Source organism: Acanthamoeba castellanii, assembly GCF_000313135.1.
Source record: "Acanthamoeba castellanii str. Neff unplaced genomic scaffold scf7180000084679, whole genome shotgun sequence".
In the NCBI taxonomy this organism is placed as follows: domain Eukaryota; phylum Discosea; order Longamoebia; family Acanthamoebidae; genus Acanthamoeba; species Acanthamoeba castellanii.
Genome location: NW_004457297.1, coordinates 140,868 through 153,275, shown reverse-complemented (window position 1 = coordinate 153,275; position 12,408 = coordinate 140,868). Strand labels below are relative to the sequence as shown.

Sequence of the window (12,408 nt, the reverse complement as noted above, 5' to 3'; positions counted from 1 at the left end):
CGCGCCTTCGCTGCGGCGAAGAATAAGAAGAAGCGGGTTCGGTGCAGCTGGGCAACTCCTGTTTGTTGTCGTTGTCGATGATGACGATGTCGTGTTCGTTTTCCCTCTTCGCTCTTTTCCATTGCGCCTGTCGGCCGACGTGGTGGTGGTCCGGTTCGGCGTCTCTCTGGCGCTTGAGCGGGGAGGTCCGGGGCCAAGAAGAGGCCGGGTCCGAGGAGAGGAACGCCTCGTCGTCGTCGTGGTCGCGGTCGTGATGGGAGTGGTCGATGACGTGTCTGCCCTGCAGGAAGGGCAGCAGGGCGGACAGGTGCAGCGCGGCTTCCATCTTTCGCCCTTGCTTGTTGGAGTGAGTTGCGAGAAGAAGAACAAAGACAGAACGGTTCGTGGCGGGGTACGCCGAGGTACCTAGTTTTTCCTGGAGCGCAGGATCATTGGGTTACATTGTGGCGCCGGGTCACTGAACCGGCAACGGGGGAGCAAAGTAGTGGGAGTGGTAACATGCCGCGCTACATGTGTGGCGCATATTGGTGCCGAGAGTTGAACAAGCGAAACTTCTCGCCAGGATCAGCGAAAATTATAAACAACTGTGGCGAGGAATGATTGTTATGTGGCGCTTTTGTTAGTTTGCGCCAATGGCGGTGCGGAAGGAGCGATCGCAGGCTCACAACAAGAACACCAAAGCAAGCGACAGAGAAGAACTCGGAGGAGGAACAGAGACATGTCCCTGTACAAGATTACTGTTCTGGGCACGGGAGGGGTGGGCAAGACTGCGGTCACCATCCGTCTGTGCTCCAATCACTTTGTCGAGTATTACGGTGCGTCAAAATCAGAATAGGATAGAGCTCTTTACCATAACTCCCTGCATCGCCCCCCCCCCAATCTTTCATCTCACATCGTGTGGCAATCTTCAGATCCGACGATTGAGAACAGTTATAGGAGACAAATCATGATTGATGGCGAAGTGGCCGTACTTGACATCCTCGATACAGCCGGCCAAGAGGAGTTCAGCGGTACGCTCTCGCTTCCTCAACTCGATCCCTTGCCGTCTTCGCTCTCTTCTCTTTCTCTTTCTCTTTCGTTTTCGTTTTCGTTTTCGTTTTTTTCCACCACACTCCACTCACGCTCAAACCGCAGCCATGCGAGCACAGTGGATCCGGCAGGGCGAAGGGTTCGTCCTCATGTACAGCATTGACAAGAAGGACGCGTTTCACTACGTCAAGGTGCTGCACGACCTGGTGCTGAAGACGATCGACGTGGACAAGGCCGAGGCGCCGCCGATGGCCATCGTGGGCAACAAGGTGGACCTCGAGCGCGAGGGCCAGCGCGAGGTCTCCACCGAGGAGGGCCAGCAGCTCGCCACCAGCCTCGATTGTCTGTTCTTCGAGGCGAGCGCCAAGGAGATGATCAACGTGGAGGAGACCTTCCTCGAGCTCACGCGCGCCATCCGCAAGCGAAGTAAGGCCCAGGCCGACGCCGAAGCCGACGCCGACGGCGCCGCCGGCAAGAAGAAAAAGAAAGGCCGAGGCAGCAGCATCATCATCAAAAAGCAGTGCCATCTCTTCTGATGATGGTGATGGTCTGCTCCACCTCACCTCACTCCCTTTTTCTATTGATTGTGTTGTGAACAGTTGTCGTCAGTCACCATGTTCTTTTGTGAAATAGACAAGACCTTGTACATACATACCTACACGTGAATGACAAGCCTCAAGCCGGGTTGGTGCTGAGTCAGGGCGCGTGTGGGAGGGCAGAGGTGAGGTAGACGGGGTGGCCATGTTCGATGATCTTGCCCAGTAGTCGGCTCGTGTTGCGACAGTCGTCCAGCGCACAGTGCTCCGCCCCCTCCCAGCCGAGCCCCAGGCTGGCCACCGCCTCCGACAGCTTCACTCTGCGGCGTTGTTTTGCCTCAGCCGCACGGCACACACGGCACACACGGCACACACGGCACACACGGCACACACGGCACACACGGCACACACGGCACAGTGTAGAGGGAGAAAGAGAACGGACCTGAACTTCTTGGAGTAGTAGCGCATGTAGAGCTGCTTCAGGTCGACCCATTGGTTGAAGTAGGGCTCCTTGTCCAGGCACGTGCGGATGCACTGGGCTTCGAGCATGGTGCCCAGGTCCCAGTCGCTCCACGTCGCCAGCCAGAAGGCCGAGGAAGTAGTCGTTATTGAAGTGGAGGCCGGCATCGTGCTGGTGGGGCGTGGCGCCAGCAGCAGGTCGTGTCGCTCGAGCCACTCGTGGAACATCTGCAGACACTCCTGCAGCGAGGCGCCTACATGTATGGTCCTTGATGTCAGAGGAGACGCGTGTGTACACTGTGGCGCAGGTGATGTGGTATCCAGACCGTGCACGTACCGTTGTCGACCCACTCTTGGTGGATGCCGGTGAGGTGGTGGCAGAAGGGCGTGAGCACGGGGTGCACCAAGGGCTTGACGTACACCTGGAACGTGTCCTCCACTTCGTGCGTGGCCGTGCTCCACAGCACTGCCGAGAACTCGATGATCTCCTGCGCGTGGCGATGATGTGGTCAGGGTGCAGACGTCGGTGGTACAGGCAAGCGAGGTGGCGCTACGTACCTGGGGGTAGAAGTTGCGGTTCCAGTCTTCGTCGCAAGTGGCCTCCAGGTCCAGCACGACAAAGTAGAGGGGCAAGTCCTTGTCCTCCTCTTGTGGATTTTCCTGCAGCAGATTTGATTTATGTGCTTTCGCCTTTGTCGATGGTGGCTCCGCCTCCGCCACTGAAGACGTGCTTTCGTCGTAGGTGCACACGTGGCCCTTCTTCGGTTGGCCGCACTTGCGGCACTTGTACACCCTCCGCTGCCCTTCCATCCTCTGCTTCCTTGTTTATTGTGCCGATTAATTCCTGGTAAACTTTTTTAGAATCGAGATGAGAAGGATCGGCTCAGCAAGCGTGCGGCAAAGCAGCAGGGGCGGAGTGGTGCCTTTGGCGCATCAGCAGTGTGGGACGCATCGAAGATGGTCCTCTTCTGTGCCTGGGATCATCTCCAAGGAGGAATTGCAGCTCAAGTTGGCAACAAATCCTGACGGGTTCCATCTCCTCGACGTTCGACAGGCCTACGAACTCGAGTCTCTTCCAGCAATTCATCCTCGCGCTCGCCTCATTCCGCGTACGACCTTCACCTTCGGTCCACCATGAAAATCAGACGTCTAATTTAGATGGCAGTGCAAGAGCTGCCTGGGGCGCTTGAGATGAGCGAAGATCAATGGGAGGACACCTACGACTTCCCCAAGCCGCAGCCCACGGAAGAGGTCGTGTGCTACTGCAAGAGCGGCATGCGGAGCGAGATGGCCTGCAACTTCCTGCGACAGAAGGGATTCACGCGCGTGGCCAACTACCAGGGGTCCGCCCTCGACTGGTGGTCTTCGTGATCGCCTTCATGAACCAGTGTGTATCGCGAAGAGCGGCAGAGGTTGAACAAAATTAGAAGTGGTGTATGATGCGGTGTTGTGTGATCATCTGCTCTACGAGAGGAGATCGTCGACGGTCTCGGTCCTCCTCTTTGTCTGTGCTTGCTGCTGGTGGGACGACGCCGTCGCTGACGCCGAGTCGTCTCCAAAGTGAATCAGCGACGGCTCGAAAGCTGATGACGACGAACCCGAAGCCGTCGACGAGGCCATTGAAGGTGCCGAGTGGTGGTGTTGCGGGCCGACGGGCGACTGCGGTCGATCGGACCTGGCTCCTCGCGGGTCGAACTGAACCTCCTGGTTATGGTGGTCCATCGGTGAGGTGTGCGCTGCGCCGGCGCCACCGCCGAACCAGCCCATGAGCGAGGGAATGCCCTGCTTGGTGGAGTCGATGGCCGACGTGAAGGTCGACGACAGCGACGTGGTGATGTGCGACGTGGTGTCGAGCGCCGACGACAAGAACGAGGAGGCCACGGGCGGCTGCGGCAGCGGCGACGTCGGGTAGCCGTGGTCGTCGGTCTTGGGCGGGAGCGGCGGGGCGCCAGAGCTGTGTGGGGAGGACAGCGGGCTGCTGTTGTCGCCGCCGTAGCTCCCGGGGTGGGGCGGGAGCGGCTTGGTCGGGAAGGCGGGCGGCTGGCGCGGCGAGGCCGACGCGTGGGGTCGCGCAGGCAGGGGCGGGGTGACGGGCGACGACAGCGGCGAGGGCGCGGCGAGGGACATCGAACTCGACGACGTCGCGTGGGAGCCCTGGCGAGCGAGCGAGCGGGTGCGGTCGGCTTTGGGCGACATGACCGACGAGAGCACGATGTGAATCTTCCCCGTCAGGTGGCCCATGGGCTTGTCCTGCGTCAGATTGCATCAGCATCGGGTACGGCAACTGAGTAGGATGTGTGTGTGTGTGGTGTGTCTTACCTGCATGGTAATTACAGTGGAGAACTCCATCGGCTGGTCGCCACAGGCACGCTTCAAGGAGATCACAGCGAGGCCAACCACGCCGTCCTATTCCTCGGCGAGGTTAAAACGACAGCAACACAACAAATAAAACAAAGAAACGAAAAGAAATGAAATCTAGGAAGTGTGTATCAGAAAACGGCCTATTTCTTGAGGCTGTCCTCCTTCTCCACTTCCAGCGCTGGCGTGATGTGCAACAACCACAACGTTCAGCTGAGAAATCGGGTATAGCGTACCATCGTGTAGGTGTCTTTGTCCATGACCAGCATACGCAGGTGCTGCTGACGGAGGAAGCCAATATCGGTGAAGATGGGACGCAGCTTGATGATCTCTCGCCACTCCGGGAATTCGGACTGTTCCATGACATTGAAATCAGTCGGCAGAACACGACACACACGACACACGACACACACACGACACACGATTAAGAACTTGGGAGCTTACGCTCTGCACGCTTGTTCGGCGACCGATCTCGATGAAGGGCGCGTCGAAGAGAATGTAGGGCTCGAGCCGTCCGACCCGCATGAAGTCCGTGGAGCCCACCAACCGCTCGCCCTTCAGGTCGGTGAGGATGATGGACACGTTGCGCTTGGCCGCCACGGGCGGGAAGACGAGCGTCGGAATCTGGAAATTGACGCCGATGGGCGCATGCGCTTGCTTGCCCGAGGGCAGCCCGCCCTCCCGGTACGAGCTGAACGCGTCGTCCCGGTCGACACTCTTGCTTTTGCCCTCCTCGGCCTGCGCGATGGCAGCCGTGGCCACATGGGCCTGCACGTGCGACACGAAGCACTCGGGCAGCGAGCGCCAAAGTACCGAACCTGAGACAGCACGCGATCAGTCATGCATCGGGCAACACACATGACACACGACGCACGACACACGACGCACGACACACACACGACACACACGACACACACAACTTACCGTGGGCCTCGTCGACAAAGAGGTCGATCCATTTGGTAGAGTCCACAGCCACGGGGCTGATGTCGCCCATCCATATGACGTGGTGGTACGCCAGGAAGTCCGTTGCGAGGTCCTATTGGCACGGAGAGATCACGCGGTCAGGTGTGGGGGGGGGAACACATGTCTATACTACGAACCTCATCGCCCTTTCCGGCCAGCTTGAACGGGCAGTCGCGCCTCTTCGTGTTGACGAAGCAGAGTGCAGTTCCGTTGAAGTAGAAGGAAATAACTGCGTTGATGTCACATCGACACTCGATAAGCGACCCAAGCTCGAGCTTGAGCCAAGGACATGTGAGGGCCATCATACCTTCACCAAAATATTTGGGGTCGACCTTGGGCTCCTCGCTGATGCCGGTGACAGACGGCGGCAGTCCCTGCGGCTCCTTGTCCATGCTCAAGCTCACCGGTCGGTCTCTTTCTTGCATCCTTGAACTGGTGGCGATGAAATGATAAAAGTCAGAAGTGCGAAGCTTTCATTGCAAGCAATCACTGTGTTGATTGTGGAGAGTAGGTTACCTGTCCCTGTCCTTCTTCCAGCTGCCGGTGAGTTTGCTCATGAAGGGAGTCAGGCGTTCCTTCACGGCAAACGCAGTCTTCTTCTCGTACATCATCTCTCTCGTCCGAACCTCCTCAGCATACGTGGTCTGCGAATGGGGATCAATATTTGACACACACGACACACACGACACACACGCCGGCTGTGAATAAGCGTACTCGCAGATTGGTGATCTTGGATGCGTGAGTCTTCTTGGCCAGAAGAACCAGCGCCGTGCCATCGGCGCCAGTGTTCTGGTGGGCCAGGAGCAGGTACTCATCGCCCAGATGGGCCTGCAGGACGTAGGCCCAGTGGGCCTTGCACGAGAAGGCCATGTCGCCCAACACGGCGTACAGACAGTTCTGTACACCGATGACGTAGACGTCGTGGCCCTTCTCCAGCCACCCAGAGAAATCGAATGGAGGAACCGCGCTCTCTGTCATAAGACATACAGGGCACATTAGATAACATTATCATCAAAACTCGCAACAAACAAATGAAATGAGATAACTAGTGTAAAGGTGTATAACAAGGTGAAGAACTAAAAAGTTACATAATATAGAATATATATACCCATGTTCCAGGAGGCAGTGAAGACGGAGATGTTTTCTTGGAGGTGGTGATCGGGCTGCGAGGGCAGGGCCAGCTTGGGTGATTCGCCCTCGGAGACGTCCACGATGACCGGCTGCGGGAGGTACACGGTCGGCTCTATGCCCATGGACCGCTGGATGCCGGTCACCACCTGGATAAACTGCTCTCGTGCTGTTCACCAGGGAGAGTGCCAAGAACTGTCGCGTAAGCTCTCTCGCGACGAAAGCACGACACTACGCAGGTAAGCGGGAGTTGGCCGGACAGACATACCTTCGACAGAGCTGAAAATGTAGTCGTAGGTGCGGGCCGAGGTGTCGAAGAGCAGCTTGAGCGCGCGGTTGTAGCTGAAGTCGCGGATGATCTGTTTGAGCGACGTCAACGAGTACTCTTTCTTGCTGAACATGGTCAGCACGTAGGACATCAGCGTGCCGCCGCCTGCCACGCGAGACAGGTAAGCAACTCGGTGAGGCACTCTAAGTGCGACAGCTGCTGCCCAGTGCTCTAGTGCGCAAAGGCGGTATACCTTGGCCGGCTGGGCTGACTTCCAGAACAGCCGCCAGGCGCAGCTTCTTGCGGGTGTTCGTTTCGGTGGGATCGATCACCGGCGAGTAGACCAGGTAGACCGGGAACTTGAACACACCGTCGGTGTAGAGACGTGCCCCCTTGGCTGCAAACGCGAATGAGAGAAACCACGATCAGCGCACCAAAGGCGAAGATGAAGCAACAAAAAACCAAGTTGGAGTGGTGAGATGAAGAGTCGTAACTGGCAATATAGTAGCTGTTGCTGGCGCCGTCGAATTGGAAGAGCTCATCATAGCGGCGCCTCTCGATCTGGAATCGCCCGAGGAAGAGATCGGAGGAGACCTGCTTCTCCTCGTCCTTGAAGTTCTTGTTCATGAATCGCTTCGTCGAGTTGACGCCGTCCGTGATCGTGCCGCGCACGCTGCGACGGCCTGCGTGGATTCATCAGCGAAACGTGGGAAAAAAATGAGCACTTGAGGGAAGCGCAAATCGCCATAGGCAAGGATTGGAGCATATGGTGTGGTACCTGTCCTTGTGTAATCAGTCTTGAGTGCGCCCGTGCCGGTGTACTGCTTGCTCATAATGTCGGCATTATCGGCCCACACGTTCTTGAGCAGCGAATCGAGCGTGGGCACTTCCTGGATGCGCACGAAGGACAGGATACCCAGCTTTTCCAGCTGCACCTGCAGCATCAGCCGGGCCAGCGTGCTCTGGATAAATAGATTAACATGAGTTACGCGTCTATGCTAAAATGGTGACGTGTGCGTGTTGGTGTGTGTGTGTGTGTGTGGTGTGTGTGTGAAGCGTGAGACGCACCTGTACGACATTGGTTCTGTCCAGACAATCAATGCAGTTGGTGCGGACCACGCCGTCCTGGGAGGTGACCAACTTGCCCTCGGCGTCAACAAGGGCATATCTGGTTATGTTTGTCAAAGAATCGACATCGTCAATACCAACGCGTTGGTCTCGGGAGACAAACAAAGATCGTACCTGAATCGATCCATGTAGGGCTGCGACTCGTTGGTCAACAGCTGCAGGTTCTCGTACTTCATGTTCTTGCACACCTCATGGAAGTCGAACGGGATGTAGCTGCGTGATGAAACGTTTGAAGAGAGCTCAACATACGTGTAATCGACCGAGTGACATTCAACGCGGACGTTTGGTGGAAGTAGTACCTGATGTCCGGGTGGTTGAGCAGCCGAACCTGGGTCTCGTAGGCTTCGCCCACATCGCGTTCGTTGCCTCGCTGGTCGATAAGGTTGATCAGCAGCTGCTTGCCGTAGCATCGCATCTGCTCTTCGAAGTGCGCCTGGAAGGCGGTACGCTGGAAAGCACACGCGCGCGGAAAAAGTGTGAGAACGTTAAACCACAACAATACGCCCCGACAGTGCAGAAGCGAGCGGGTGTTGGGCTAGCTTTGGCTTACCGCGAACAGGGAGTGCTGTACAGAGGGCTTGGGCTTGAGACCCTTGCCCTTTTGATGCCAAATCACAGGGATGGAGCCGCGGGTCTGCACGAACGCCGACTGAATCTTGCCGTAGACAACGATCTGCTCGGTCTCAACAAAATTGGCGACCCTGCCTTGCGGGTCGGCGCCTCGCGTCTGATATCGGGCACCTGTTGATGCAGTCGATCAGCGTAAGGGGGCCGTTGTCTGCGTGCGCAGGTTGAATGCTAGAGATCTCTAGGGTGTGAATACCTGTGCGGAAGCACGATCGCCGAGACATGAGAATGTAGTCAAAAATGAGCCCGCCGACTTCGCACACCTCGACATGGATGAACCCATCCATGACCGGCAATATCCACTCGTCCAGCTATAGATATAGATAGAAACAATAAGACATGAATGCCAAGCCAAATGAGCGTGAGTTGAGGCGGAGGTCGGGAGCGTTACCTTCGCCTCGATGAAGCTGCGCGAGATGTGTTTGTTCCAGAAGAATCGATCGTCGACTCGCTGCCACAGCGGCTGCGCCCTCTCCGCCGCGGTCATGCTGACGATGTGCTGCACGCGTCGCGTGATGTCGTAGTCCAGGGAGAAGTAAAATTCGGACTGGTCCAGGAAGTTGTTGAGGTTCTTCAGATACTCGCGCTCTTGTCGCCTCTGCGCGAACCGATGACGTGGCAATGCAATGACATGGTTGTGTTACAATCAGTGAGAACGCAACGATCTGGAAAGAGGGCGTGTTGTGAATTGGTGGGAACCACTTGTTCGAACCTCTTCCTCGCTCCAGTACTCGCATTGCCGGGGGATGGCCACCACTAGCGCCTTGGCCATCTTGTAAATGGCGGCGTTGTTGATGTACCCCACCTCCTGGCGCTCAGCAATGGCCACCAGGTACTGGCCTGCAAGTGAGTGTAAGTGGCCCAAAACAAAACAACGAGGTATAGGCAAAGCGGAAGGGAGGGTACCAGTGATCAGCTGCACAACACCGAGCACACCGAAAATCTCGCGAGACAACAGCGGATCAAAATTGGTGCCTGAGTGGATCAAGTTTATTTATAATTTTAAAAATAATAAAGATGGAAGTATTGGGATGATTAGCAGCTGTAATGTCTAAAAGTAAGGAGGGTAATTCTTACTTGTAGCCGGATTGCCTTTGATTCGGTCGATTACAAGGCCAGGGACCATCTTGGCGCCACCCACAGGATTGGAGAGCATGAGGGAGGACTCCTTCGCCACGCATTCCAGAATTACGCAGCTTTCATTCTGATGGAGCAAAAGGCGCTCATGCGGCCTCGAATTCTGCTTGGCCGAGGAGTTGTCCATCATTTCTGGCGGAGCTCCGTGTCGCGGATGGTAGATGGCGTGTCGTGCTCCTACTACCAAGATTTCTTGTTGGATATCAAGTGAACGCGTGTTGCTTCTGCCTCACCCCAACCTTAAGGTGACGGCCAACGTCGGCCAACGAAACTTCGTTGCCCTTGGTTCGCACTGTAAGGTAGTGGTACAACAACATGGATTCTCACCACCATCATGACAGACCAAGATGTCATCAGTGATACTCGCCGTCTCGTCGCCCCTTGTTCTTGCCCTTGCCCTTGCGCTCCTTCTTGCCGCTCTTCCCTCGTCCGCCTCGTCCGCTGTCCTCGCCCTTCTCGTCCCCTTCTGCATCTCCACCCGCGCCTGCGCCTCCCTGGACATGCGCATTCTTCTTGCCCAGGCCGTTCTGTCGCTTCACGCTCCTGCCCCAGGCCGTGAGCTTGACCTCCTTCTCGACTAGCTCCTCGAGCGTCTCCAGTTCATGTGGCCGCCGTTTGTCCTGCTCCCTCCCGCTACAACAACATCAACGGGGGTGAGCTGGGTCCTCTCTGAGAGTGCACACAGCGGTAGTACCGGTGACGAGTGCTTTGGCGTAGGTCTCCAGACGCTCGCGCTCGAGCAGGCGATGCATCGGAATCCAGCCGGTACCGAAGCGGGCGCCCAGGACACTGCCACTGCACGCCGAGTGGGTCAGCAAAGCTACTACGGAATGCAAGGCTGTCAGACCAGGAGAAGGGTAGTGTGCGCACCAGATGGCGGCCACAGTGTCTGTGTCATAACCAAGCACAATGATTTCCTGATGTGCGGCGCATGCACTGTATCAGTCCTGGTGGTCCATGCGTAGGTGTGCGTAGCGGCAAGGTGGTAGGGGTACCCTTAGTATCTCTTGCGGCTCGATGTCGGGCAGAAGGGCCATGATCAAGCCATGAGCGCCGCCCAGAAGCACGTGGCCCTGGTTGGGGTGGGCCTTCACAAAGCCCTCGGCCAGGTGCGGCTTTGCGTTCTCCGACAGGAACGCACGCAAACCTGCGTAAGCACCACCACCCACCACCACCAGAGCGAGAGTAAGTACAAGGTGCAACACAACAACGCACATGACGCACACGACGCAACACAATGGAGAGGGAGAATGTCACCTGCTCGATCGGTCATGTCGCATTCGGTGAAGACGGTGCGGAGGCAATGGGAAATCAGGTGGCAGTTGTCGGTGGACGCCCAGATCTCCCACTTGCCCTGGTCCAGCAGCCACTGCTTCTCACGAGCGGCCACCGCGCCTGGCAACCTGTCCCGCACCTCAGCCACGCCAAGGCCCTGCGTAGGTAGTCAAGAGAATACAACACAAAAAAACCGATCGTGAGTCTCAATTTTGGCCTGCACGCGCGGAGAGTCAGTGGGCACACCTTGACCAAGCACGCCACGGCGTAGGCCACGGCGTAGGCCATCGATGCCGCGGGAAGCGTGGCGTGGGTCGCCAGACTCGCCTCCCACGCGCACGCCGCCAGCGTCTCCGGGTCATTGCGAAACAGCGCTCCCAGCGCACCTAATCGTAAAATATCCATCAGCCAGTTTGCCTCTTGCATGCCCACACCACACACCACACACACACAACAACACACACACACGAGAGAGAGAGAGAGAGATACCGATGCGCATGGCGGCGCCCATGCCCTCGGACTTGCTGCCGGACTGCTGTGGGGGGATGTTGTGACTGAGCTTGGAAACGGCCTCCTTGAAGTGGCGCCCGTAGTCGCGCAGGGCGTCGCGGCGGAACATGAGGCCCAGCGTGCGGCCCCACCGGCGCGCGTTCCACTCGACTCGCACCTCGGGTCCGGGTCCGCTCAGCACTCGGCCCATTCCCTTGGGCAGCGGCTTGGCGGCCGCCGGGGCCGCAGCAGTCGTCGCCACTGCTGAAGGTGGTGGCACCGATGCGTCGGCAACCTCTGCAGTTTCGCCTTCTTCGCTCGATTCCGAAGCGTCGTCTTCATCGCTGTCTTCGGCGTGTTCACTGGGCTCGGGCTGGTCCTTGCCAAAGAGACAGCACTGGATCAGCACCATGCATTGCTGCGTGTCGTCCGAGTACAGGCCTGCATTCACGATGGGATTAGCACTGATTGGGGGAAGCCCAGAGGGGTAAGTAGCGACGAACCGATGGGCCGAAGCTTGCGGATGTAGCCCCGGCCGAGCGCAGCGATGGTAGCCACTGAGTGCTCTGACGGCAGCTCCACATAGTCCCCGTACACCTTAAAACAACCACAAATATATTCTATTATTATATATATATATATATATTCTAATAATATTATTCTATTATTATTATTTTTTCTATTTGAATTTTTGTACTATTTTTCTGAAGAGAAAATGGCTGGGGAGGAACCTGCTGGATGGCTCCAGAGCGCCAGCCTTCGACCGGGCACCCGAACACGTCGCCCCAGGCCAGACCCAGAAAGGAGCCTCGCACCCGGTCAGCTTCATCCGCTTTGGCCTCTGCCTCTGCCGCACTCCACCCCTCCGTCAGCTGTCGCTCTTCTTCCTTTTTTTCGACCTCTCCCACTACCACCTCTTGCCCCTCTTCTCGTTCCTGCTCCTCGTGCTCCATCTCCCCTTCTCTTCCGTCACTCGCGAGTAGGTGTTCTCTTGTCGATTGGGGAAAGAAG

General features: G+C 57.2%; 5 protein-coding genes across 5 annotated transcripts; 2 read left to right on the top strand and 3 right to left on the bottom strand.

Moving 5' to 3' along the window:
• Positions 1-718: 718 nt before the first annotated feature.
• ACA1_373730 (GTPase NRas precursor, putative) lies at positions 719-1,565 on the top strand (the record flags this gene model as incomplete). Its single annotated transcript, XM_004334274.1, has 3 exons — positions 719-815; positions 912-1,010; positions 1,135-1,565. The coding sequence occupies 3 exons, from the start codon at positions 719-721 to the stop codon at positions 1,563-1,565; spliced, it is 627 nt and encodes a 208-aa protein (XP_004334322.1).
• Positions 1,566-1,725: 160 nt separating this feature from the next.
• On the bottom strand, positions 1,726-2,834 carry ACA1_373720 (exonuclease; the record flags this gene model as incomplete). Its single annotated transcript, XM_004334273.1, has 4 exons — positions 1,726-1,885; positions 2,008-2,278; positions 2,362-2,512; positions 2,583-2,834. 4 exons carry the CDS (start codon positions 2,832-2,834, stop codon positions 1,726-1,728), a joined length of 834 nt encoding a protein of 277 aa, XP_004334321.1.
• A 381-nt stretch (positions 2,835-3,215) lies between these two features.
• On the top strand, positions 3,216-3,395 carry ACA1_373710 (uncharacterized protein; the record flags this gene model as incomplete). The annotated part of the gene is made up of 1 exon (XM_004334272.1): positions 3,216-3,395. One exon carries the CDS (start codon positions 3,216-3,218, stop codon positions 3,393-3,395), a length of 180 nt encoding a protein of 59 aa, XP_004334320.1.
• A 93-nt stretch (positions 3,396-3,488) lies between these two features.
• On the bottom strand, positions 3,489-9,760 carry ACA1_373700 (SacI domain containing protein; the record flags this gene model as incomplete). The annotated part of the gene is made up of 22 exons (XM_004334271.1): positions 3,489-4,274; positions 4,344-4,430; positions 4,619-4,735; positions 4,827-5,200; positions 5,307-5,418; positions 5,483-5,777; positions 5,862-5,989; positions 6,060-6,316; positions 6,454-6,642; positions 6,742-6,906; positions 6,995-7,138; positions 7,236-7,424; positions 7,520-7,703; positions 7,810-7,909; positions 7,984-8,082; positions 8,169-8,317; positions 8,420-8,610; positions 8,693-8,807; positions 8,888-9,094; positions 9,209-9,336; positions 9,403-9,471; positions 9,574-9,760. The coding sequence occupies 22 exons, from the start codon at positions 9,758-9,760 to the stop codon at positions 3,489-3,491; spliced, it is 4,272 nt and encodes a 1,423-aa protein (XP_004334319.1).
• Positions 9,761-9,986: 226 nt separating this feature from the next.
• ACA1_373690 (ADPribosylglycohydrolase superfamily protein) lies at positions 9,987-12,350 on the bottom strand (the record flags this gene model as incomplete). Its single annotated transcript, XM_004334270.1, has 9 exons — positions 9,987-10,253; positions 10,317-10,428; positions 10,504-10,550; positions 10,629-10,780; positions 10,891-11,065; positions 11,155-11,294; positions 11,398-11,838; positions 11,901-11,994; positions 12,129-12,350. 9 exons carry the CDS (start codon positions 12,348-12,350, stop codon positions 9,987-9,989), a joined length of 1,650 nt encoding a protein of 549 aa, XP_004334318.1.
• Between the last annotated feature and the right edge of the window lie 58 nt (positions 12,351-12,408).